This window comes from Enoplosus armatus, chromosome 13, assembly GCF_043641665.1.
Source record: "Enoplosus armatus isolate fEnoArm2 chromosome 13, fEnoArm2.hap1, whole genome shotgun sequence".
In the NCBI taxonomy this organism is placed as follows: domain Eukaryota; kingdom Metazoa; phylum Chordata; class Actinopteri; order Centrarchiformes; family Enoplosidae; genus Enoplosus; species Enoplosus armatus.
Window position 1 is genome coordinate 4,747,092 of NC_092192.1, and position 25,354 is coordinate 4,772,445.

Below are 25,354 nucleotides of genomic sequence, written 5' to 3' on the forward strand. Positions count from 1 at the left end.
GAAATATGACTCCAAATGAATGCTAATCCAATTCCATATTTGCTGGATGCAACTTTAAAAGGTGAAATGTCAGTGTCAGCATGTTCCTGCTGCCCTCAGGTGGCAAAGAAAAAAAAAAAACAATTAATGTTTCAGTTTGAAAACCCAGTTCAAATTATTATTATGTAGGGGGGTGTTAGTGATTTAGTTTTTGAAACTTTCTGAAAAAACACTATTTGACAATCAAACCCACTTCATGCAGCGATTGGCCAGGTGTGCGGAAGTGTGAAAGTAGGCAGAGTTTGAACTTCTCTCTCAAGCTTTCTTTGAGTGGTGATTGTCCAAAAGCATGCACCGTTATCCCCATTTGTACAAGTCACTGGGACGAGACAACCAAAGCACACCGAAGACAAAGGGGTGAAAAGTCTGCCGTCATAGCCTTGTCCTCGTCTGAGTGTGGCCATTTTACAGTACTGGTGCTCCCATTCAAGATTAGAAAGCAGCATAAATTTAGAAATAAAAGTATGTACAAACTATAAAAATAAGAAATAGAAAATAAAAATATACACATTTACAATATTTAAGTGAAAAATAAAAGTTAAAAATATATACAGCAGCAATGCATATGTATGTCTATATATATATATGTGTATGCATTGCACTGTCATTTAAGAAAAAGTAATAGTGAGGTAGTATGTGCAGAATATTTCCAGTCTGTTTATTCTGAGTGTCAGTGACACTCAGAGGGAGTTGAACAGTCTGATGGCCACAGGCAGGAATGATTTCCTGTGGCGCTCAGTTGTACATTTGGGAGGAATGAGTCTCCCACTGAAACTGAATCAAGAAACTCCACTCAATGAAGATGCAGAGGAATGTCAATGATGAGTTTGCCCAAGGGATTTGATCCCTGGAGAAGATGCAGCTGTGAAGAGGAAACACCAAGAGCAGTCATAACCGGTAAAAAGCACGTTTTTGTAGATAAAAGTGTTGCAGTAATGATTTTTAATAGCACTATCCTCCTTTGTTAGAAATGGGAGTGGCTGAGAGTATCAACATGGCTTGAAATGCCAGTGGGTGGTCCAGCTCTGTCTTCAAGAGTTTTTGAAGCCAGGAATCAACATCCATAACGGGCAATACAATTCTTTCTCATACCACCTTTAAAAAATTGTTTGCAAGAGTAGGAGACAGGAGACAATTGCATCAAAGGTTTCTATGCGGCGAGAGGGTGCTGTGTGGGAACAGGGTCAAAGTATCCAGCATCACAAGTTCTGGAGAATCCATCAAGCCTGACCTTCACAAAGAAGGTCCTGGACTGGATACCTGCTGAGCTCTGTTTCGGCAGTCACCTTATCCGTGGAGTGGGCCACTCTAATTCAACCCTTATGCCCAGCGGTTGGCTCTGCCTTGCCCTCCTCTCCTTCCTTTCCATTCACAATGGTGAACCTCCTTCCAGTAACCCAAACCTTCTTACCCCAATGACTCCTTCACCTCAGCACACAATAGGCCCCGTTCAGCCCTCCTGCCCTCAGTCCCACTTCATAACGCAATGGGGCAGATCAGGGGCAGATCAGAATACCCACTGCGCAGCCAGGTCCTGTTTACACAACAAGGTGCTAGGTGAGATCGATACAATGCAACCTCATCCATCTTCCAACCTTAGCCTGACCCAGCATTAGTGGACATGTCCAAGCTCAAAGGCAACAGTTAGGTTACAGCCATGTTCTTGTGATGAATTGTCTGTAAAATTAGATTGGATCTAAAACAGAAACTGCAGTGACTTTGGAGGAAGACTCTTATGCCTCAATGGTCAAGAAAGACACATGTTAAGACCAATGCAGTGTATTTGTTGACAATACGCCCATAAACCCATACTTAAGGCCTTCTAGAAATTCAATATCCACTGTGGTTGATTTCCACGTGGAACCCTAAATGCCAAAACAAGACCAAGAACGTACAGAACCAGAGCAGTCGTCCTAGCAGCTCAGAGAGACTGTACAGTACAGAGTTTTGCAGGTATGTGGTCATAAAAGTACTGGTCAAATTAAATTGTTGACTTGATGATGGCGCTAAATGGACATTCAGGGGTCCACCATTCATTCTGTGAGGAACATTAACGTCTGAACCAAATTTCACGGCAATCCATCCAATAGCTGTCAAGATATTTCCTTCTGAATGGTACCATGGCAACCTGCTGGAGGCACGAGCTGAAAAGTCAGGAGATTATCAACGTCATTATAATACTTTGTCTGGGATATGGCATGTGTGTCAACCTTATGGTGGCACTAGAAAAAAAGGTCAAGGGATAACCAAAGTCATTGGGATTCATTCTTTGGGGATAATGAATGTCTGTACAAAATGAGGTCCAGACATTGAGATATTTCACTGGATGAGTTTAACTTTGACCTGCTGGTGGAGCTAGATGAAAAGTCAGAGGATCACCGAAGTCATAAGGACTGATTGTCTGGGCATATGCATCAAAATTCATGTTAGTCCATTTAAGAGTTGTCAGTAGACAGTTCACTAAAACCAAAAAGTGTCAACCCCATGGTGGCGCTAGGGAATCAAGGGAAACGAAGAGATGAATTCTTTTCATCAGTAATTGTCAAGACCTTCACACAAATGTCGAGATACAAACTGGATAAGCTCATTAAAAACTACTGAAAGACAGAATATACTTGAGGGGGATTTTCATTATTCCAGACCAGGGAGGTCACCAAGGTATGACAGCTTATATTTCTGTGTACCAACGTCTATGTTCAGGAAGTGGTCCTATCCAATAAATCCAATAAAATGTGAAGAGCACCTTTGTGACTGGATGGCTTAATGTCTCCACAGCTCCCAAACCTCGAGAAGGGGGTCCTGCTGGTGACGGTGTGTCGAGGGGTGGGTGGTGTTGGGTGCCTGTGGTGGGTGGCATAGATATCCCACACAGGATTAGAGCCATGCTGTTGGAAGAGGAGGAGGGGGAAAATAGAGGGAATGCCCCAGAAACACAAAACCGCCTGACACGTATGGAATGGACTCTTTGCTACTTGACTAAAACACGACTGCCAGAAAGAGAGGAGATCTGCAGAATCCCATCTTCTCCACAGCCAAGTATTCAGCCTGTGAAAGAGAGCTGTGCATACTGAGCACGTGTACATGCTGCCTGTAACATGAGCGACTCCATAACTCGTCTTTCAATCAGGACTTTCAATTGGTCGACAGTAGTTAACATGTAAGCGAGCTAATTCTTTAACACAATGTTTTATTATTGTACTAATTTAGTCTGAATATTGTTTTTCTCATCGTAAAAGATCCAGATTTGGTCCAGAGAAAGATACGAATGTTGACATCTACCGGCCACATTGCCTATAAGAATGACTTAAGTGAATCTGATCTCTCATCCAGCACCGACATCTGGTCAAAATGTTAAATATCAAAAAATGATATTAACCGCAAAAATACTAAATTTGTAGATCTTATTTTAAAGGTTATTACAAATTCAGCCAGCTATGCGACAGTTAATTATACTGCGCGTGTTAAAATCATAAATTCATTGTTTCTTCTTAAAAAATGCCATCTATCCTCTGACAGGAACCATTTTACTGCAGAATGAGTACTTTTACTTTTGATACTTATCTACATACTTTTACTTTTTGATTGCAGGACATTTACTCGGAGTATTTTCACAGTGTGGTTTCATTGATACTGATATAAGGTATAAGTCCTTATACTTAAGTATAAGGATCTGGATACTTCTCACATCATGTGAGCATAGCTAACTCAAGTTGTCTGCCTGAACTAACTCACAGGTTTCACTTTATTTATAAAAATGTAACACAGGAATAAGCTGACATAATTAGATTTTATTTCTTTAAGAGAAGTGAAAGCACTTTTATACAGTACAGGTGGAAAAATTATGATCTCAAGAAAGAAAACATGTATTTAACATTGAAAATATCCAGATACACATTTGAAAAAACTACAGAAAGCAAACGTGATATAAATTAAACACCATATACTAAACAGCACGAGGCAAACTGTATATAACATATTAGCGACTATCTTTTAGATTTTTAAATCTGTGAATAATCTTTGTTTTTGGTATTAAAGGGTCATCAAAGGTATTGAAGAATAAAGGTGACAGGAGCACAGATAATATGTTAAAGTGTCAAAATTACAAATGCCCATAAACAACATTGGTTCCCTGAAATGACACATCTCATAGACATTTCAAATCAAACATATCCAGAAATATGAGAACATGCAAACCACCAACTCACCACGATCCACCTCAGAAACACAACGCTTCACGCTCATCCCATTATTTCCCATGTATGCTCCCATTATATAATATAGTATAATGTATGTGACATAAAAAAACAAACAAAACCTACACAGATCTCCAGTTATCTACTACACAAAGTAAGTTTGTGTCAGAGGAGCGATCCACACGGCACCTCAACACATGTCCATACTCTTTCAGTGACACAAGGCTAAACTTCAACTATAACTGGTATAAATGTGTTCAAGAGGAACATTTTATCCTGGCTGCTCACTTCACCCAACGCAGCTACAAACATAAAACTCTTTGCATTCACGACACTAAGATATTTAAAAGAAATGGCTTGTGCAAGACCTTTCCGATTTTAAGTAATACATTTCCATCATCTTTTCATCAACAAATGCACCTGATTTACACTGCACACATGCAAAACACATATGGCAAAACGTACGAGCTATTTCGAGTCAGGCAAGCTGGATCGTATCCCAGCATGCACTGAGCAAAAGGCAGGGAAACATCAACAACACATATTTCATTTGGAGTCTCTGATCAGCTGGAACCTGCCTGTCTTTGGACTACGAGAAGAAAATCAAACACAAAAGGATATGTGAGTTTATGTTTATAAATGCACAGCGAGGAATACACTCCAGCTTCAGAACTTCTGTTGGTGATCGCAACAATCTGCACACATAGAGCCCATGTTTAACAACCCAGCAGGCTGGTGATGCTTTATAAGGTTACTACAGGCAAGTTTGTGTCCGTAGCTTTCTATGAAAATCCAGATCCTGGGTTCTAATTCACTGGCTAGCACGGCGGTTTGTAAGTGGATGGGGTTCCTCTGAAAGCTCCCGTTTCCTCCCATAGTCCAAAGACGGGTAGGTCAGTTAACTGGAAACTCTAACGTCTCTTTTCCACTGCAGGACCTTTTCAGGTTCTCGGGTTCTGCCCGCTATGGGTCAATTAGATGAATCATCACATCACAACAAGAACGACTACAACAAACACAACAGCAGTAACTACCATTTTACCACTGGGTCTGTACTGACCAGGACAAGAGATACTAGTTACCGGACAAATGAAGATGTCCAGGCCCTCATTAGTACTTGGGGAGAGGAGGCCATTCAGAGGAATGCTGGATCACTCTTCTCTGGCTGGCACGAAACCAAACTTGCACTTCCTGTGGGAGTTTCTTCTGTACAGATATTTAGTCTGACATTTTTGAGTTTTTTTCTTTTCAATTTTGAACTGGCCTTCCTACGAATTTGGATCAACCAATTGTCTCGCTTCATGCTCAGCTCCTCCTCACGCATTGTGAAGACGTGGGAGGTGAGTGCAGTGGATCCTCTGTGAGCCTGTGCGACCAACAGTTACAAAACCTAGTACCTAAGCCTCACAAGGTTCTTAAAAGTTCAGGTTGTGAGAAGCTCTGCTGTTGAAATCCTTCAGTGGAAAATGCTGTCAAAACACCAGAAGGTGGAAATGTGTCTATTTATTCTATGATTTTGAAAGCGATCAATGCCAATGTGAGCCGATGGAAAAGTTCAGAACCTCACGTCCTGTGAAACAGCAGACAGGAGAAGTGTCAGGTTTGTAAGACGGATGTAGAGGAGAGATTGAGGTGAATGGGTGAGGGGCGAGAGCCTGTTGGGTGAACCCATTCTAACCTAAATGCAGCGGAAGTGTCCATGACACAGCGGCCGGTGTGTGGTTACTATACAGACTGGGCCTCAACGTTTCTCAGCTGCCTCTGCAGGGAGGGAGAGCTGCTCCATTCAGACCTGCAGTAACTTGAGCATCAACACTCCTTCTTTTCTCCGTCCCAGACCCAAGCTCACCTCAGACTTGTCTCGTCTTTCTGCCAGGGCGTCTCGACTGAGCAGCAGCCGTGTGCTCTATGTTATCCCCAACACACTGCATTTGTGATTTCAGCTCGGGAGGGGGGGGTTATCCCAGGATATTTCACTGCAATCAAGAGTCATGTGATCTGAGTGACAGGAAGAAGCAGGGCAAGAATTGTGTTACTTACTCATGTCCCAGGAAAAGAACCAGCAAATCTAATCTATCTATCTAATAGTTTGATAAAACGATCATGATCATGAAAATGTTAATAAAATGTAAACCATTCCTTTTTTTTTACCCACATAAGAGTTATTTGTATGCAATGCAAAATACTGCGCCCAGTTCACAAACCCTTGGCGATACCAACGCGCAGAAATTGAAGTCAGCTTGGCTGCAATCACTGCTACATGATGAAGGTTCATTGTTTGCCGTTGTTTTGGCTTTTAAGGAGTAGACTGGTTTAGCACGACTTTCACCCAAACTGTATAGTCCCAGGCATAAAAAGTCCCACTGTTCACTGCTGCCAGAGGACACTGTTCACAGTTTACAGTAAACAGGCCTCAGAGAAATCTTCTACTAGCAGAAAGTGAACAGAAAAAACTGAGAGCTGCTGATTACGGTGCAGAAAAGCCAGCCGAGGCATCTTAACAGTGAAACTACAGAACTCACGCACAGCAGCTGGTATTTTTAAAATCCAATCCATCTGAACTTGCGTATAACACATTTTTAGTCAACCAATCTCAACATTTTTCACTACTAAAATAAATACTAATAAGTCCCGTGCACGGTGCAGCAGAGTCACCAGCATGTCAGGCAAGCAAGGGGAAGTTTTTCACGGTAAAATCTCAGATCTAATCTGACAAACACTCCAATTATAAAATGGTTTTAGTTTTAAAATCAATGTGCAGTTTGTGCTATATATCTATTGGTTATTGTGGCAGGACTATTGCGCCACGTCTGGATTTGCATAAATAAGATATAACCTGCAGTCTTAGCTCAAGCGACTAAAGCACAGAAATGTGTGAGTTGCACTCAAACAATCTTTGTGAATGTGGAACTCCTATGTGCAAATATATTATTGTATAAATTTGTGGTGGACAGCAAACATTGTTACATTCAAGGATAACGAGTATCACCCTTTTTATCTATAAAGGCTCAAGTCAAAGCTTAGTATCCAGTCAGTGTTCATTATTTAAAATCCCTGTCCCGTTCATCCAAAACCAGAGAGCCCCCTGACTCAGAGATCTGAGGAGCTGCAGCGGCTTTTGACTTTGGGCACTACTAGAATCTCATCGCCATCGCGAATGCTGTAGGAATGAAGGGCCCGGCAGCCGCACTTCAACTCCTCAGGACCCAGGACCGAACTCATCTCGCAGTTGATGTAGAAGAGCCTGATCCCGTTGGTGGGCAGCTGCAGCAGAGCCTTAAGGCGTTTCTTCAGGTCGCCCACCGTCTGCTCCAGGCGGAGGCTGACGGCCTCCTCCCTCTCGCCCCAGCGAACTTTCACCGTGGTGCAGCGGGGGCTCAGGTCCACCTCCGCCAGCGGGGCCAGCTGACCATACTTGGATACAAGGATGCGGTACCTGGGAGAGAGCAGGGCTCAAGTCAGATCACTGAAGGGTTTTTGCAAAGATTACTTAATAACAAGATGGTGAGAAGAATACTGTGAAGATGTTAATGAGTAATGCCCTCACTGCATTTCTTTTTGTTTGGGGGATATCTGTTCATTTGAGTGAAGAGTGTGCGTACAAGTGCAGTAATGTCTTCATTAAAACACTGCACAAGTTTAAAAAAAAAAGAAGGAACATTTCAACATTTTGGGAAAAACTTCTTCACTTTCTCTCCATGAGTGAGAACAAAGCTGGGGCCAGGAGGCAGTTAGCCTAGCTTAGCATGAGGACAGGAAGCAGCTATCCTGGCTCTGGTTCAAAAAGTCCAATAATACACCTACCACCACCACCACCACCACCACCCTCTGCCCTGCAACACAAGTGCAGGGCAGAGGGATAACAAACAGTTCCAGCATGTAATTTTCCATAAAGCAACAAATTGTTGTTTATGGGTTTAACAAATAAGATACAACGTGTTAATTAGTGAGCTTTAGAGGTGTATTTCTGAACTCTGAAGACCGCTTGGCTAGCCGCTTCCCCCTTACTTTCGGCCTTCTATTCAAAACAGTCTACAGCGCATGGTGCAAGTGCATTTAGGCTGTGTCCTACGGCTTATAATCTGGGTGCAATGTGAGGCGCAAGGGGGTTGTATTCCCTCAATTATTCATAGGTGTGTTTAGGGGGAAACATGAATTAAACCAATCAGAGTGTCATGTCCCGTTCTCTTTAAAGGCCAGGTGCGCCTGCTGATATTTAATGGACGATGAGGAGGAGGAGAGCTGCTGCGCGTCCTTGTGAGTGTAACAAGCGTTGGTCAAATTGTGCCGGGGCTGTCCGGGGCTCAGGTCTCAGGTTTTCTCGGTCTAATAATTCAAACAATAAAACATTTTCTTCGAGAGATCGTAGGCCTGAATGAGGTTCTGTACCGAGTGTTTTGTCATTTATTTACGCTCCCTCCCTCCTGCCTATCGGTGCATGGTGAGCTGCCTCCCCCCCCCCCCCGACTGTTACAGTGCGTAGTGTTTGTGCACTGCGTAGTCGCATCTTACTATCTGAATAATGTGTCCTTTAAATAGCAGGAAAATACTGCGTTTTTTGTTGGTCAATGGCGCTATCACTTTCTGCTGCCTCAAGACAGCAATGCGTCAACAATGCGCCTGCCCACCCCTCATTTTAAACCCACAGATGGGTGCAAGCACACATGCTACTTACACAACGTGGCCGCTGGGCGTGAAACTGACCACCGTGTCGGTTGGAAAGTAGCAATGACACTGCGCTGTGTAAGATCGGGCCCTATGTGTTAAACTAGGCTTACCATTTCCTGGCTCCAACCTTGTACTTAACTCACAGACTAACTCACTTCATTTAATAACTTCATTTTTCTGGTCTTTCTGGTGAAGTGGAGGCTTTAACGGTGAGTGGAAGGACGACATGTTTTGTGCACCATTTTAGAAGCAACGTCAAGGTCTATTAAAATATCTCAGTCCATCAGCTGCTGTTACATCTCCTCTTTTTCGATGTGCCAACTTCTCCACTTTTTTTTTGTATGCTATATTTCAGATTTCAGTTTAGTTTGAAGCGTTGCATGAAAACAGGTAAATGGAAATGTACCGTGCGTGTTTAAGAGGCAGAGAAACGGTGAGTTCTCTGCCTCTCGCTTGCCGTGAGAAAGCTCTCAGCCACCTCGGGGGAATGCGTGTTCGAGATAAGGACCCAGGAACGATTAAATAAAATCCAGGAGAAAAGGCCTGTGCTTTCAAAGCTACTGTAACAGCTGGGCCAATCAAAGCAATTTCCCTTCCCTCCCCAAAACTCCCCCCACAAAGCCAATCCCCTGGCCCGGGGTTTCTGGCCAAAGCTTGTGGTCCACCTTGGGAATTCTCCTCTAAGGCCACAGTGCACAAAGTGCCATTCTACGAGGAGCCATTAACTAAAAGGCTTCATTTAAGGTGCTAACCATGGTATAATGGGGCAAATAATGCTGCAGGTGATAACAAGTCAGCATTCGAATTGTCTTTTCCAGCATTCTTCGATAATGGACATTAAAGTAGCAGCAGGAATAACAGGATTTGGAGCTAATACAGACACTATCTAGCCCAGATCTTAGCTGACTTCTCTTTTGGCGTTTCATCCTACCTCATTATCTCATTCCTCCAGTCCTCCAGTTGAAAGAGGAACTGCTTAAAAAGTTTAAAATGTTGATTCCCCCCCTTCTCTCCCAGACTGGCCCTCAATGTCCACTGTTCCAGGTCCAGTTCCCTTTCAGTCCCTCTCTACTTATTCTACTGGATACTCCGACTCTCAGATTTCTTTTTCAACCCGGTCCTCTCTTTCACTCTTCCCTTCGCAACTAATCCGTCCTGTCCAGCCAACACATGTCTTTCTTTATATTTCTGTTTCCTCGTCCCACAACCCCTTAACCCCTCTCCCAGATAATCCACAATTCTCTGTAGATCTTTTAATGATTATTGAGGTGTATCAGTCTCTATCAGTCTGATTTATGGTTTTAGCTGCGTTTATAGTTACTCAAAGTCGGGCCGTGTCAGATGTGTTCACCTGAGAGGCTGTGACCCACCCTGCAGTGCTCTGATCTCTCGGGGTTGCAAGGCCACAGCCCCATCCGAAAAGGAAAGGGGATAGCGGTGTGTTCACTGCTTACTGAGCGTGTCCGACACCCCCATAACACCCACATGCAGTCATGGTGATCCCTAACCACTGAGAACCCTGGCTCCAAACCAAGACCACGAATATGACGTTTATAAACAGGAAGGAAAGAACTGGAAACATGGGAGTCGTGGAGGAAGTTGAGATGGTTGGCATGACGGACATTTTTTTTTTTCTTTGCCATAATTATTAAAGACAATTCATGGCCAGGAGTGCTGCTCCAGATCAGTGACATCAGAAAACAAATCCATCTCTCATCTTAAGGTTTGAGGTTGACAGAGAAGGTGTATACATAAAAAAAAAAAAAAAAAATCAACCTGCTACCTCGTGTATCAGTTTTCCAATCAGAGAATTCCCGGCACAAAGGACTCATTGAGCAGGGAGAGACTGGTGGCATTGTCTCCCAAAGGTTAGTTTCCCCCCAGTCAGGGACTACACCTTCCTTCACAAATCCCTCTCCAACATTCTGCCGAGGTTAAGTGGAATGCAGTCGGCAATTATTTGACCGGCGTCAGCCCCTGAGGAGAGCTTTCCAAAATATTATATCACATGCTGGAAATGTATTGAGGACAAAGAGCGGGTTGTTGCTATTGTTACAACTTGACAGGCGCTCACAGACATACAGAGTCATCAAAGTGGAAGCAAGCGTCGACACTCGGTGCCGCGTATTCAGACTGACGGCAATATTCATGAATATCAGAGATGCTGAAACTCTAAATCTCTCCATCAAACCCTGCCAGCAACAATGGTATTGGTTTATCATCTTCACTCTCTGCAGTGAAAACAACTAAAGATACAAACACACCACAATAAAGGCCAGATAGATTGTAGATAATTATACTTTAAATCTTAAGGCTCGCCTTTTTAATCTTGCTTTAAAGTAGTCTGTATCCCTGCAAGTTGATTTTAATTTAATTCCTATTATTCAAACCTATTTTATTGTATTTTAATGTTTTGTATGCCACCGTTTAATTTATTTATTTTTAAATATATTAATGTCACGTTATATTAATGCCATGCAGGTCACAATGCATACCCCCCCCCCCTTTTGGTATATTCACATAACATTAATAATAATAATAAATACTTGGGGCATCCCTGGCTTATTGCTTAACATGCAAGGTTAAAGGTCAGTTCAGCCAAATTTCTAATAAAACAACCACAGCAAAACACACACACACACACACACACACACACACACACACACACACACACACGCCCTCTCAGCTGCCTGTTTATTAGTTTCACCTAGTTAAATTTAATGCAGTCTAATAGGTTCTAATGTTCAGGTTTTGCTGTAAATGTGTTAGAGGTGTTGATTCAACTTTACGGTTATTTTGGAGAATGTAGTTTGTGGTCTGCTGAATTGTATTGTGTAATATTTAGTCTATCCTCAGTGACATAAAAGTAGGCTGCCATAAAATGACATTTTTCTTTTCCAGACGGGGTATTTTGTGGTTATTTCTGCCTTAAAAGGGTCAAATAAGCGAGTTAAGTGCATAAGTTTAATTTTTTCTTTTGTATTTGAGTTGGACAAGCTGCTGATTGTGCGGCATTATGACTCCCACTGAGGACATCAAACAGGAAATGCCCTTTTTTATGTGAACAACAAGTAAGTGTATAAAGCATGCACCCTGTATGTGTCAGTACCTCTGAGGGAGATCCTGTTCTGGGCAGTCCTGGTAGTACCTGATGAAAAACCTCTCAGCATCCTCCCTCTCTCCATGGGACACTGCACCTCCATTCAACACCACTACAGACGGCAGCCTGCCGGCAGATTAGACAGCGAATAAGTAAACACTCTATAATACAATAAGTGAATGATGTGTATGTGTGCAGAAGTTCAGACTCACTGAGCTAAAAGGAGGCTACGTCTCTCGTGGGTGGTGTAAGGCTGCAATAAAGGCATGCCCTTTGCTTTGACTTCCTGCAGCTTAGGGAAGAAATTCAGCCTTTCGATGTCCTCCCATTTACTGAGCCCTGAATAACACAACGTCATAGAGTTTGAGGGCCACAGTGAATATTGGTTTACACCAGGCAATGAATATTGGACGTAGATCGATCGAAAATGATCCCTCTCAGACCTGAGTTGTTGAGGTTGATGCTGCGCAGGTTGGGGAAGAGGCACTGCAGTGTTTCCTGAGTGTCACCCACAGAGTCCACAGTATTGTTGGCCAGCACCAGTGTGCTCAGACTCGGGTACATCATCCCAATCTTCCTCACTTCGGCCCAATCCCGCAGCTGGTTGTCCGTAATCTGCAGCAGGCGTAGTGACGGACAGGACGTCTGGGACTCTGACACGGTGTTGTAGCCATTCAGGCACAGGAACAGCTCCTCCAGCCTGGATGACGAGGGGAAAAGTTCGAGAAATGAAAAAATAAAAGTAGATCCGACAGAACATTTTTCAAGAAAAGTCTGCATCTGATCATTTTTTTGTGCTCAGTTTGAACTTCAAATGAAATAAACTTCATGTTTCAGCTCTTGAATCCCTACATAAAGGGTCTGTGTTGGACTCAGTGTCAGGGATAAGGCTGCTGTTATTCTACAGACCGAAACCAACAAAGTGTTAGTCTATCTCTCTATACGATCTGACTCTCCCACCCTGTCTATGGCACTCAGCCCCCCACCCACTGGTTCCTGCAGAAAATGTAAATCTTTAAAAACACGTCATAAATATGTAGTTTTAAAAGTGATTCCCTACAACAGCTGGGCACAGCAGCAAACTACCTAAACAGGAGTAAATTGTGAATTTGTTGGGGACTATTTTCAGATGTGGATTAATACACTTTTTTGGGGCTCCAGGGAGTATTTACAGCAGCAGGGCTGTGTGCGTGGGTTTGAGTCAAAAACGTGACGTGTTTTCAAACGTCTTTGGACAACAATGGAGCTCCACGGCACCTAGGGAATACAATTTATCGGCCGATGACGTTGGTCTTGGTCTTCTCATACGATTTATTGACAGTGAGGGATATGACTCTTGCCAGCCTTATCCTGTAAATTACTTTTAAGCTCAGTGGACTTGATTTCCAGCCTTACTGTGATATCACTTACTCTGGTGTGTGCTGTGTGAGTGTGTGCACGGTGTCCCAGCTGACGTGTGTGTTGATGAGGACAAGTTGTCGGATCCTGGAGAAAACCTCAGCCATGCTGGGCTCCAGCGCGACGCCACTAAGAGGGTTCATGCTCAGATTGAGGAAGTCCAGGTGGGGGATGTTGGAAACGATGGTGCCGATCTGGCCGCCCATAAGCATTAATAGAAAATACAAACAAAAGAGGGAGAACATTAAGTACATACATACAAAACAAAATTATCATGGCTTCCAGCAGGGTTTGATAAGTGTCAAGTAATCAAGTAGATACAGTATATTAACATTAAGCTAACTATCTCACAGCAGGTATTAAGACACATGTGTAACATTAATAATAATAATGGCTCTGTTCCATTTGGGTCAAACATACATTTTAAAAAGGGGAGGACAGTTTTCACACATCTGGGCCCACAAAGGCTACGTAAATCTCTCACATGGGGGCCTCAAGAGCTGCGACTGGTCAATTTGGGCTGCTTTGTTTTCTCATACAAGTTTCTGATGCCAGCAGGGATTGTTAGTGATGGTGAAGCCAACATGAAGCAAGTTGAAAAAAAGACTCAGTTATCTTCTCTTTTTCCAATAACACACATCAAGCAAAGCCATCTCTGCTCAATCCCCGCTCTCTATTAGTGAATGAAACCAAGTACATACAGTGACCACACAGAATAGTTATATATTTAGCGATGACACAAGGTTGACCCTCCCACCGTCGCTCGTATCACACTGTAAACACAGTTACTGTGGGGAATATAATTAAAGCATGACACTGCCCAAACACCTCTGATACAAATAACGGCGTCTTAAATAATAGTTGTGTCCAGCACAAACACATAAATGAGATCATTTCTGTCTCTGCTTTTGAGAAATATTACTGTAAGTAAAACTCCGCTCTTTAAGATCTGTCAGATTTGTTTGAAGCACACCCACCTCTTCCCAGTCGTTAAGCTGATTGTGGGACAGGTCCAGCTCTACCACATGGGCACAGAAAGCTGCGATGTCGGACCTGTCGCCGGCTTTACTGATTCCACTGTAATTCAGAACCAGGATGCTGGGCAAGAACAGGCGATCTGCAAACAAGCTCAGTCAGTAAAGCTAACTTAAAAAAGGAGCTTTACACTTTCATCTTCTGTGACTCTCACATGTAAAAGTAATGATGTTTGACTTCACACAAGTGATGTCAGCGCTCACGTAGCGCAATCAATATACTGGTGATCACAACCCTGACATGATTCTCTGCATCGTCCCTCACCTTTGACGGGGGATCCTGGCGGGCTGGACAGAACTACTACTCCTTGGCCGTAGGGGAAATTCTCTGGGTTGTATTTCTCACTCATGACTTGGACAAAGGTGCGCACCTCCTCTTCATCAGAGGACGTCTCCATGGTTCCAGCCCTGAGCAGGTATCCGAGGGAGGGACAAAGAAACAGAGGGTGCAAACAACACAGTCAGATTTGATTTACTGAGTCACTCCAACAGTTACACCAGGCCCTGGGTCAGTTCAGTGTTGCTCTGTTTTACTGTTTAAAAGTATATGACTGGCGATATTATGTACCAAAACAGAGTTTTCAACATCCTACCTTGTCTGTGGGACTCACCCCCCAAACCCATATGTTCCCATTAAAAGATGCAAGTCTTCAAAAACAGGTCACAATTGTATAGTTTCATTTTAAAGGCTAATTTTACAAAACAGTGTGGCTCATTGATGTGTTGGACAACAATGGAGCTCTATGGCACAAAGGAATAAGCCAGACACAGACAAAACTTGTCAGTAGGATCAATTGATTGTAGGTTTTGGTCTTTTCAGGGGATGTGTAAGAAAAATATAGACTATCACCAGGCTTATCAGTTAATATGAAATGGCTTGAAAGGGTATTCAAAACTAAATCAAAGTGAGAATAAAAAGGTTTTTAGGCCAATGGGCTGTCACGAGCTATATATTTAAAGCTGCAAAGAGCAACTTTAACCCACAGCAACATTTGATGAACTTCAATGATGAGAAACGAGACAAGATGACATCAGTAATCTAAATGTGTTCATTGTAGCAGTGAGAGGACTTACTGATCTAAAAACAATGTGGCAGTCTTGATGTTTAAGTCACAGCTATATCTATTTCACAAGCTTACATCAGTTCAACATTGGAGCAACTTCCAGAAAAACAGAAGTTGATGTAGTTTTATGCCGCAAAAAGACTCATTTATATTTTGAGTTTTCGCCAGAAGTTTTTTCCCCTCAGGACTTCTAGTCTTCCATGAGGGTAAAGGTCACACACAGACACGCACACGCCCTTTTTCTCCGAATAAACACTGACACACCTACTGTGAAAAATCTACACATTTGTAGTTTAAAGGCCAAAACATGAAAAACCACTTGTACGGTCATTTAAAGTCACACAGTGACTGTGGAAGCAGTGTGACCAGTTCAACCAGCAGCACTGAAACATTTTAGGGCTTAAATGGAAAGTCATTTCATAATATAACAACAAATAAACAATAAATAATAAAATAGAAGTACTTTTTTGGGAGGGGGAAAATCCATTTGAGTGTGCTGCCAAAACAACTCTGGAATATTCACTAATACAGATTAGAATTAGAAGCAGTAGCAATAGTAGGAAAACTCCTTGAAAATAGTAATAATAATAGAAGTAGCATGGTAGTATTTGTTTAATAACTGGTGAAATTAGCCGTTTACATATCACTGTTTATTAATCTGCACTGTCCTGTTTAGATAAACCAATAAAGAACACAGGAATAGAGTAGTAGAAACAGCAGCAGTAGTAGTAGTTAAAGATTTTAACAAGATTTATTTACTTCTTTGTGTATTTAACAAGGACAACACAGGTTAACAGTTACAATGCATACAATCAATGTAAAAACAACCGAGCAGACACAACAGTTTATATGTAAGTGTCTATATATGTATGTACTGCACTGCACTGTACTGCACTGCACTGCACTGCACTGCACTTGACATGCCTGCCCGTCAACCATATCTGCACCTCTGTCAATCATTTCACTTGTTCTCCTTGCTCTTGTTTTTCGTTTTTCTGTGTATGTGTTGGATGAAAAAAAAAGGTCTAAAAATAACCCGTCGACATCATAGAATAACCTACAAGACACAGAAGCAGAAACGTGAGAGGCAAAGCAGCAGTGACAGGAGCAGGTGCACAGCTGACACCAATGCACTTCTTAGTGAAGCTGAACCACATGTCCAAGTCATTTTGTGTAGCACTGAAACAATTAGTGGAATAAATGATTTGTTTATTTTGATGATCCATCAATCTTTTAAGCAAAATTTAGCTTTTATTTTATATAAGTGTGGCATGAATATCTCAGAGTTTTGTGATGTTAGTTAAAATAATAAAAGAAGCAATTTAAAAGACCTTGGGCTCCAGGAAGTTGTAATTGCATTTCAGTGTTCTTGGACATTTTATAAACTTAAGAATTGATTGAGCCATTATTGACTGATTAAACATTATCAAACAGACAGTTACAGCCCGAACAAAAACAGAGAAAACCAGACTATAATTTTAGGAAGAACTATTCTTGGTATAATTTTCCATTAAGGTATGGGGTATAAAAAACACAAGAGTATTATCACTCCAAATATAAATCATTTAAATACAGAAACCATTCTGTCACCTTAGACAAGTAACAGTAGATGGCTGATTTCCAAAACAGTAAAAATAGCAGCAGCAACGGAAGAAATTGCATAAAAAGCAGTAGAAATGAAGGTGTTAGTAGTGTAGCAACAGTACTGCTGCACCACATTACCATCAGCAGTAGTACTGTAAACTATTAAAGCAGTTCAGTCTCATTAATGCCTGCTGCTTACCCATACCAAAAAGTCCTTTTTCCTGCTTTAATGCATGTTGCAGAGATGAGTTTGATATTTGTAGTATGATTTTGTGATATCATTCACATCAAAACACAAAACCTTGACCTTGAACCAGTTGGCTAGGACCCACCGTCTCTCTTCAACCCTGATCAGCCCTATCAGTTTCAGACAAACGGGGTCTGATCATCTTAAACTCAGCCCACCTGAGGTGGTGTGTTTGCGAAATGACTGAGCGTTGTGTCCGGACTCTGTCTGATGTTTCTGTCACAGATAGTTTCTCGTTTCACAGATCCCCTGATTCATACTTCTGATGTAGCAGAGACCAAAGGAAAGTCTGTTTTCAACAACACATCAGATCACATGTCTCCTCTCCCGCGGAGAGAAAATGTTGATGAGAACTTTGATGAAAGAAGGAAAGAAGGAGGGCATCTAAAAAAAAGTTTGGGAACCAGAGAAAACGCATTTACATGCAAGATGCAAACATAACATGTCTTTGACAGATTTATGGTATATGAATGGCAGAAAAACTACACAGGTAGACAGCCTTTCCTCCACATCAAAAGGGATTGAAACTCGCATTATAAAGCTGACAAAAAAGAGAGTGACAGCTGGGCTCCTGGCAGATCCAAGACAACAACTGAATATATAATAGCTGGGGCTCAATCCAGGACAATGCACTGACAACAACTTTAGGTCTTTCAACAGGGTCTGATGAACATATGCCAGACTAAGGTGATATTCTCGCTTCTAGAGAGGACCCCATCCATTTAAACCTTCCCATGTCATGTTATCTTTCTGCGCTCATCTGTGTTTTTCATTGAAAAGTTTCCTCTTTTTTTCCTTCTTCGATTTGGCACATGCACCAGGCAGCAAGTTATTTTTCCTAATAAAAGTTCAAGTTTTTAAAACTACTCGCTACTGCCATCCGCGGTGTGGTTTAGTGGTGTGCAATGCCAAGCTGCCTTTCAGAGATAAGAGATTTACAGAAAGTAACAAATAGTGTTAATCAATGTATTATGGCCGAATTGAATGACGATCCACAACTTTTCATAAAAGGTCAAAAGTATCGCTGTACCTGTGATGTACACTTGTTAATGAGCAAAGTCACATTGAAGTGGCGGATTTTTTCAATAGGGCTTGGCGAAACATTCTTCCAGGCAGAGAGAGCACGGCACGCTTGGGGGACTGCTTGTGACCGAGGCCTGGTTGCCTAATGTCGCTCGTCCGAAAACGAACGGACAAAATAACAAACTGAGAGTCGACATTTCGACAGTAGCGGAGGGTACACTTGTCCATCTCACAGCCACGCATACTCACGACGGTACGGTCAACCTCGTGCCATGTTTGAACTACAAGGTTGTGCAGCGGCGTCGCTGCCTTTAACGTTACCGTTAGATCGGGAAAGGTAATGAGACTTCAGGGGCTGCTGCAGTCGACTCATTGTCATGTCCTCCCAAGCTAACACCACGTGTAACTATTTATATTGTATGTTGTAACTGATAGTGTATATTTCGAGGCTGAGAGAACTCACCGTCCACGGAACCCCCTCGCTGTTGTGTTTGTTTTTGTTGTTCTTCGGTTAGTTGTCAGTTTAAGACACGCCCACCTTCCCGGAAATGACGTGGTTTAAATGTCTTGTTTTTTTCCGTCTTGACTGCACCACAGTTTCTTCTTTTCAAAACGGAACATAGAAAATAATAAAGGCATATAAATATAAACAATAATATATAAAAATAAATAAACAAACAATTGAGTAATTTGCTGAATTATAAATATATACATAGGCTATAATAATAAACACCAAAATAAGTTCAGTGCAGTAATGGGAAGGACTCTAGTTACGTAAATGGCTTACGTTATGTTATGTAAAGGGAAAATAATCAGTTCTGCAGTTCATTATTTATTTTTAGACAAACTGTTGTATATGCATTTCATGTGGGTTTACTGGTGCTTGTGTAAACTTTAAATATTAGTTACAATTTGTAATGTGTTATTAGTATTTCAATGTTGCAGCTAAGGTAGCACTATATGTCTACTGGTACTTAAAGTTGCATGTATGTAAAATCTTAATCTGCAAGTAAAGAAATCATAAAGAAATTATGCACTGGTCTCACAAATGTAATACAATTAAAATTACAATATTTCCCTCTGTATAGTAAAATGTCTCTGAACAGAGATGCTCTGGTAAACTGTACTGTAAATAAAGCAAATGTGCATATTACCATCTTCCTCTTGGGTTCACTGTAAATACAAAAGGAGAGCTTTGGGTAGTTTATGCCTTAAAACTCGTCTTGGGCAAAGTTTATCTTGGAGGTTTTTCATTGGCAAAACTCTTCTTGATAGTGTAATTTAAATAAAATAACATTCAGCTTGGCTTGTTTGGTTATAATTATAGGTTTTTGTTAATTTAGGCATAGATATTTGACAGAAGCTATAATGAAATGGATTGTCCCATATACTGCCACCAGATGGCAGTCATGTTATGTGCAGCAAAAAGGTTGATCCTGTTTTCCTACTTCGGTGTCCAAAAGCAGCAGTGGAAGAAGTACTTAGATCCTAGTATAGGAGTATCATCAGCAAAATGTACTTATCAAAATGTGCAGAAAAATTGCCCCTTTGATATTTTATCACATATTATTAGATTATTAGAGTATTAATACTGATACATCAATACATAAGTAGCATTTTACAGTTTTAGCTGGTTGAGGTGGAGCTGGTTTTAACTACTTTATTTACAGTTTGGCAGTTTATTCCAATGGTGCCAAACCTTGGGGTCAGCCCCACGCAAAGGGTCACAAGATAAATCCAAGGGGTCGGACTTTCCACCACTGCGATCAACTCATCGATTAGTAGTATTTGTATTAGTGTTTATTTTTAAAGTATCATTTCTAATTTCTTTTTAATTACTTCGGAACACTGTGATGTCACCACATTCCGTGCACAGACCTCAAAACTCGGTCAGACGTTGAGACACGCTGAGACTCTCACACTTTAGTCAACAACCTCGCGGTCACAATGGCCTGCCCGTCTACACCGGAGGTTAATCTTGTTCATTCTCTGGCTTCTGGGAGACCACTAGGTAAGTGTGTAAAATCCTGGCAAAAACCTGCCTGCCCTGCCTGACTTATCAGGTGCAGGCATTGATTTATGGGGTCTGTTACAATATCCACACTTGCGGTCTTGAGTTTATGTGCCAATAAGTAGTAGGCAAGTGGGTCCCATGTCTGAAAAATGCCAACACACAGTAACCTAAACCCACACTTGATGCACAAGTGCAGACTGATGAGCATGTCACATGAATATTAAATATATCCTTACATCGATAATTTTGAATAATACATTCCTTCCTTAAAAATGTAATCAGAGAGAAACCATCTAAAATAATGTCTTTTATGTCCAGTAGACCTACGTGCTTGTAGATTAGTTGATTTCATTGCTTTATTAATTGTATTACTTTTCTCAGCTCCTGAATGTGTTTTTGTTGTTATCTGACTGTGACTGTAATGCTGGACGGTTGATCCAACTAACTTATTCATTAAGTTCAAATGAAAATAAAACCAAGAAAGCATCTAAGCTCTGTTCAACCATGTCCATGTCCATGTCCATACGTGAACAGTAAGAAAAACATAGGCGAGACATTATGACATGTCCCATGTCCAAAATACCAGGACCCTCAAACTGAGGCCCCTCATTCATTTAATTTTAAATTATTTACACCTCTCTGATATGGACCTGTGCTCTGACTGAGCAGAGAGGCCATTTTAAGTCAACAAGTAAACCAACTTGGTTAAAGGTGACAGCTCCACAGAACCTAGCAGCGTCTCTGAGGATGATGCCGAGGCAAAAAGGAGCAAGAGGAAGGGCAGCAGTGACAGAGAGGAGCCCAGTGAGAGGAGCAGGGTCGGCAGCCAAGACTCTGCAGGAGGTCAGAGGTCAAAGAAGACTCCATCTTCTCCCTCACAGGACATCAGTCACAGCTTCGGGGGGTTTTCATCCAAAAACTGGAGATGTTACCTTCATAATGACGTCACTCCTTCAGGACACAGCATTGGTAATGTGAAAACAAGTGTCGAGCCATGCTAGCAGCTCTGTGAGGTTTAGTTAACATGTTCACAATGGCAATGATAACATACTGATATTTAGCCGGTATAGCTAAGGTAGCATGCTAACATTAGCTAATTAGCAATAAACACAAAATACAGCTAAGGCTGATGGGAATGTTAGTATTGTGTTTAGTCATGAGCCATAATATTGGACAAATTTCAATTTTGGCTTGATGGCGGAGCGAAATGAAAAGTTAAAGGCTCACCAGAGTTATTAGAATTCATCCTGACAGGGACATTAAAGTCTGTACCAAATTTCATTCATCCTCCATGAATGTCTGTACAACATTTCATGGCAATCCATCAGAGAGATGTTGACATATTTCAGCCTGGACCAAAGTGGTGGACCAACAAACTGAGATTTCTATCCCTAGTGCCATGTCGCTAGCATGGCTAAAAATGATGATGATGATGATGATGAAGAAACACCCACATCTACAAAGGATTTAGGCTTTGGTTTAAGTGAGTTAAAGTTCATCTGTGTGTAGCTGATTTTGAAGCTAAATATGAGGAGCTGGAGGCACTTGGTGAAGGAGGCTTCGGATCAGTGTTTGCTGGATTCCAGATGTCGGATAAGTTACCTGTAAGACCTGCGTACACACACACACACACACACACACACACACACACACACACTTCACTGTCTCCTCAAATTATCACCCAAATTATTTGCATTTCTGTCTCGAAGGTGGCTATCAAACGCATCCCCCAAGAACTCGTGGCGCGCAAACTGCTGGTGAGTGATTTGACCTGCGTTCCAACAGCAACATCTGTTGATCATTTCGTTCGCTGTCACGTCAGTTATTGACTTTCGTAATGATCTTATTGGTTTTTACTGATCAGCCTGTGCAGGACAATTCACATATATTATTTCTCCCTCATCCGTTTTTTGTGTTCAGATGAAGAACGGGGAGGTGTTTGATGTCCCTCTGGAGGTGGCCCTCATATTAAAGGCTACAGGTGGACCAGAGACAGCCGGGGGCTCCGCAGCCGTGTCCCTGCAGGGCTGGTATGAACTGGACCAGGAGCTGATCCTGGTCCTGGAGAGACCAGTCCCCTGTGTGGACCTCAGGCAGTACCTCGAGGAAAACGGAGGCTCGCTGCAGGAGCATGAGGCGAAGGTAAACTCCTGGAAGATGTGAGCGTGTGTCGTGTGGCAATGAGTTGGGTGAAGTTAGGTGGAGAGTTTTAGGAGGTGATGGTCCATTAATGTTGTGAGTCCTTCTCCAGTCCAGTCACTAATCTGTTTCCCTTTCTGTCTCTTCTGTGTCAGATCATAATGCGGCAGCTGGTGGAAGCAGCAATAGAGCTTCACTCGAAACAAGTCTTTCATCGGGACATCAAACTGGAAAATATTCTCGTAGAAACAGGAGCTGGTGTCCCGCGCGTTCGAGTGACGGACTTCGGCTGTGGCTGCTTTGCGAGGAAGGGACATTACCGCCTCTTCGCGGGTATGATGTTTGGCATCTGCTGCTTCACTCATTCACTCAGCGTCTTAACCTCCTCCTGCATCATTCTGTCCAATCTCTGACTTTTCTGTCTGTCCCCCTCCATCTGTCTGTATTGTAGGTACCCCCGAGTGTGTCCCTCCAGAGTGGTACATGCATAAACGCTACAGAGCTCGTCCCACCACAGTGTGGCAGCTGGGAGCGGTGCTGTACGGGATGCTGGACGGACACACAACATTTGATACCCTGAGGTTCCTCCGCAACAAACTTCCCATCAACAGTGAGCTGTCCCAAAGTAAGTAATGCACCCACGTCTCAGGGTTTGAGTGAAAGGAAGCAGCCACACTGATCCATCATGTGCCTGTATGATTCAATCAATGGCATTTATTTGATATCCTGAAGGGTTTATGGCTCACCAGACTCCATTAGACTTTAAGAAATATAACTTTATTGATGGCTGTATGTGTTTTGATTGATTTGGTTCCCCATTAAGTCCAACATCACCATGCACATGATCCAAACCAAGTCAACAGACACAAATCTCTTCTTCAGAAACTCAAACTTTCTAATGAATCGCATTTGGTGCCACTTCTGTACAGATTGTCAGGAGTTGTTGCGGATGTGTCTGTCCAAAATCCCAAAGCAGCGGCCCACCCTGGAGCAGCTACAGCGCCACCCGTGGCTCAAATAATGCAGCCCCTCCTCACAACCAGTGGATTAAACCAGGCAGTCCAAGAGTTTTGCTTACCTAAACAGTAGTGAGAGAGCTTTCTGTCCACACAGTTAGTTCTACATTCACAACTTAACCCTGGGGTTCACATTTCATCTACCAACAGTCTACATTGGTTTCCTTTACCCATGAATGACCTGTCCCTAAAAGTTGTAGTTGCTTAGATTTAACCAGGCAAATTAACCACAAAGATTTGAAGGGCATGTTTATTTACCACATGGAATTAATGGAGTTTTATTTTTACAATTTCTACAGATTTTTGTGTCATAATACACTTTTTAAAATAGCGTATTTTACCTGCTGTTTACACATATCATATACATCTTCATGGCTATAAAATTATTGGATTAATGGTAAAACTTTTTGTTGTATCTTACAGCCTTGGAAAAGGAGGATAAAGTTGAGGACATGGAGCCCAACAAACTCGTCACTTATTGTAATGTTCCTTTTGTGTGAACAGAACATGCAACTATACTTATAACATGCACCGTTGTATTAGTAGTTTAACACGTTCACACACAATGGAATAATACTGTACTGTATGTTTTGGGCAGGATTTTGAATGATAGTACTTGAGAGTACCAACTGAAGTGTTTCCATAGCAACAAGTATCAAAAAATGTCCACTTCTGACAGCTGGCATTGAATCAACACTCAACTTATTCTTTTGAATTGTGTATTTTGTTTTCTTTTGAAGGCCAAATGACGTGCAGCGTGAATACATGTATTATGATAGATTTGATTTGAGTGTTACAATCTTGTTAGTTGGTGGTTAAATTAAAAGACATCCCTGGGCAGGTTATTACAGGCAAAGATGAAAACAGAGCAGGAGAGGAATGACACACACGGTGAGAGAAATTATCAATCAGCCAAAAGAAGAAAAAACTTCTACATTAAATACTGTTTAATGCCAACAGGTGATCCTGGGGTTACACTCTCAAATGAAATCGATGACGGTAATCAAAAGGTATAAAGATGCCTCCAAACTAAACACCCAGCACTAGTCGGAAAACGTCAAACAAAGACGCGCGACATGCATCTTTCCTTGTGGTCAACCTGCAACCAAAGACACCTGCTGGGAGCTGCTCGGTGAGGCTGCAGCAGTCAAAGGTTCCCAGATTTCCCTCTCCGATAGCGCTGCTGCCGGGAGAATTGATGACATGGCCGAGACATGGGGTCCTTTAATAAATCCTTAATAAACAGTGATCAGATCTGAGCCACTGTCATCTGTGTGGCCAAAAACCGAAAGTATGAGGGAGGAGAGCTAAGCGGGGTGTCTTCAGAGATAGTTTGTCACAGTATCTGGAAGAGAATGGGAGTTAAAACATGTCACAGCTGGCGTGTGATCACCTGAGAGGCCCATTAGATGAGTTTGGCCACTATTTCACTGCAGAGAGTGACCAGTAATGTAAGAAAACCCTGGTTCTGAATTTAGATTTTACTGCAAACAGACCAGCGTTTTCTCTAAGCTATAAAAGGAAATGATGTCACTAGTATAACAAGCAGCCCTGCAGAGATCCTGGGAAGACTCTCATAACTGACCTGAGGACTGTTACAATTAGGCTAATCCTCATGTTGTTATCTCAGTGCTGGGATTAACTTGTAAAGGCTATATATGTCCACATAAATGAGTGAGACAGGCCTCACGTGTGTTTAGTATATGACATTGTAACAAGAGTATTGAACAATACAAACAAGGTATGGCACATGGTGCGAGAGTCGGGAAGAGAAATCAGTCCAGAAAGAGCGAGGAAGAGGACGAGAGGGCGCGGCCAAACACTCGTAATCCAGA

General features: G+C 42.1%; 2 protein-coding genes across 2 annotated transcripts; one reads left to right on the forward strand and one right to left on the reverse strand.

The window, feature by feature from the left end:
- Window positions 1-3,904: 3,904 nt before the first annotated feature.
- On the reverse strand, window positions 3,905-18,827 carry LOC139294956 (tubulin-specific chaperone cofactor E-like protein). Its single transcript, XM_070916973.1, has 8 exons — window positions 18,814-18,827; window positions 14,698-14,840; window positions 14,376-14,515; window positions 13,411-13,592; window positions 12,444-12,700; window positions 12,213-12,339; window positions 12,010-12,126; window positions 3,905-7,668 (listed from the first exon to the last, which is right to left on the reverse strand). Exons 2-8 carry the CDS (start codon window positions 14,828-14,830, stop codon window positions 7,323-7,325), a joined length of 1,302 nt encoding a protein of 433 aa, XP_070773074.1. The 5' UTR covers window positions 14,831-14,840; window positions 18,814-18,827; the 3' UTR covers window positions 3,905-7,322.
- A 1,470-nt stretch (window positions 18,828-20,297) lies between these two features.
- Window positions 20,298-23,524, forward strand: LOC139295419 (serine/threonine-protein kinase pim-2-like). Its single transcript, XM_070917612.1, has 8 exons — window positions 20,298-20,361; window positions 21,076-21,207; window positions 21,874-21,968; window positions 22,074-22,121; window positions 22,285-22,506; window positions 22,659-22,836; window positions 22,955-23,128; window positions 23,433-23,524. Exons 1-8 carry the CDS (start codon window positions 20,298-20,300, stop codon window positions 23,522-23,524), a joined length of 1,005 nt encoding a protein of 334 aa, XP_070773713.1.
- The last annotated feature ends 1,830 nt before the right edge of the window (window positions 23,525-25,354 follow it).

What these genes read in the sequence shown, in the direction of transcription:
- LOC139294956 (XM_070916973.1), bottom strand. Translation starts at nt 14,830, where the DNA reads ATGGAGACGTCCTCTGATGAAGAGGAGGTGCGCACCTTTGTCCAAGTC. An exon ending in GCCAGGATCCCCCGTCAAAG is followed by an intron (nt 14,516 to 14,697) that starts GTGAGGGACGAT and finishes GCTTGTTTGCAG; the next exon opens with ATCGCCTGTTCTTGCCCAGC. An exon ending in AGCTTAACGACTGGGAAGAG is followed by an intron (nt 13,593 to 14,375) that starts GTGGGTGTGCTT and finishes ATGGGCGGCCAG; the next exon opens with ATCGGCACCATCGTTTCCAA.
- LOC139295419 (XM_070917612.1), top strand. Translation starts at nt 20,298, where the DNA reads ATGGCCTGCCCGTCTACACCGGAGGTTAATCTTGTTCATTCTCTGGCT. An exon ending in TCGTGGCGCGCAAACTGCTG is followed by an intron (nt 22,122 to 22,284) that starts GTGAGTGATTTG and finishes TTTTGTGTTCAG; the next exon opens with ATGAAGAACGGGGAGGTGTT. An exon ending in TGCAGGAGCATGAGGCGAAG is followed by an intron (nt 22,507 to 22,658) that starts GTAAACTCCTGG and finishes CTTCTGTGTCAG; the next exon opens with ATCATAATGCGGCAGCTGGT.